Source organism: Aplysia californica, unplaced genomic scaffold, assembly GCF_000002075.1.
Source record: "Aplysia californica isolate F4 #8 unplaced genomic scaffold, AplCal3.0 scaffold00090, whole genome shotgun sequence".
In the NCBI taxonomy this organism is placed as follows: Eukaryota; Metazoa; Mollusca; class Gastropoda; order Aplysiida; family Aplysiidae; genus Aplysia; species Aplysia californica.
In genome coordinates, this window is record NW_004797360.1 from 635941 (window position 1) to 637606 (window position 1666).

At 43.9% G+C, this 1666-nt stretch overlaps 1 protein-coding gene across 1 annotated transcript in view; it reads left to right on the forward strand.

Moving 5' to 3' along the window:
* Positions 1-1666, forward strand: part of LOC101862933 (dynein beta chain, flagellar outer arm) — a gene marked incomplete at its 5' end in the record, with an annotated part of 108331 nt that overhangs the window by 70714 nt on the left and 35951 nt on the right. Inside the window, 2 exon segments of the mRNA XM_013080521.2 lie at positions 335-728; positions 1383-1663. Coding sequence (XP_012935975.2) covers positions 335-728; positions 1383-1663 — 675 coding nt within the window.

The window sequence follows — 1666 nt, forward strand, 5'->3', positions numbered from 1 at the left end:
ATAATATATATATGTGTGTGTGTGTGTGTTTTTCTGTGAGTTTGTTTGTTTGTGTGTCTGTTTGTGTGGTGTGTGTGTTTATCTGTGTGGTTGTCCGTGTATTTTGTTTGTGTTTTTGTGCCATTGTCTGTGCGGTTTTGAGCTTGTTTGTCTATGCGCCGAAGCAGTAAAACCTACTCTATGCACTTTCCATGCTCTACACATACAGTATTCTTTCATTGTTCTTTCTTTACTCTGACACTTAAACGAACCATATTCTAAGCTTAGTGTTATGTCGAAACATGCAGCGCTGGAGGTGCTATATTCTGTATACAAACTTTTCTGTCTTTGTTAAGGTGCTGCAAAATCTGACGCAGAAAACCCGAAAACTCCCAAAACACCGAAGGAGAAGGGAAAACCAGCCACGCCCGGCAGCAAGCCTCAAACTCCTGCAGAAAAACCAGCCACACCAGGACAAAAACCGGCCACTCCCGGAGAAAAACCAGCTACTCCTGGAGAAAAACCGGCCACACCAGGGGAGAAACCAGGGACGCCTGGACAAAAACCAGCCACTCCTGGACAAAAACCGGCCACGCCAGGACAAAAATCGGCCACTCCTGGAGAAAAACCTGCGACGCCTGGGAAAAAGCCGGCCACTCCTGGACAAAAACCAGCTACACCTGGTCGGGGGAAATCCAAAACCCCAGAAGGAGAAAGTGAGAGAAAGAGCAAGACTCCTACTGGAGAGGGTGAGCTCCTTTTTATTTTCTTTCTTTCTTTTCTTTCTTTTTTTTTAAATTTCTTTTTTTTTTCTCTCTCTCCATTTCCTTCCTTTCTATTTTTTCTCTCTCTCATTTTGCATTCCTCATGAGTGGTTAGCAGGCACTCAGGTATGATTTACTTTTTCTTTCATATCAAACGTCTATCATCCTTATCTCTCCTCCTTCATTTCTTTGTATGTAACTATCTAGTAATATTTCTAATCTCTGGCATTCATAATTATGACGTATTTGTGTTGCAAATGCCGTTAGTGGATGGTTGGCGGAGGCCGTGGTGTGGTTTACTCTTTCTTTTCTATCGAACGTCTTTCATCCTTATCTGTTCTCCTCCTCTTCTTTGTATGTTACTCTCTAGTAACATCTCTTATGTCCATCACTCGTATGACCTATTTTTGTTGCAAATACCGTAAGTGGAAAGTGGATAGTTTACGGGTGCTGTCTTGGTTTGCTCTTTCTTTCCCATTGAACATCTATCGTCCTTATCACTCCTCCTTTTTTTGTGTTTCTTACTCTATTGTAACACATCTATTTTCCAACCCTTATGCTATTTATGACCTATTTGTATTGCAAATGCCGTAAAACTTTTACAAAAACTAAAACTAAATCACTTTCCCCAACACACAGTCAAAACTCCTCACACGCCCAAGAAGGAAGAAGAAGGCCAGGAGGGGGAACCAACTGCAGAAGTCAGCGAGGAAGACCAGCACTTCCTGGGCCTGAGCAGGATTCCCGAGGAGACGGGTGACCTTGAGGAGGACGCCCGCAGTGACATGACGGGCAGCACCACACCCATCTTGACAAGTGTCCAGTACAACCGTTATGTGAGGTCACTCATTAAACTGTTGGTGGGCCAGCGGACGCTGAATGAGTGGCTAATGAAAGGTGAGAGGGGTGGGGTTGTATGTGTG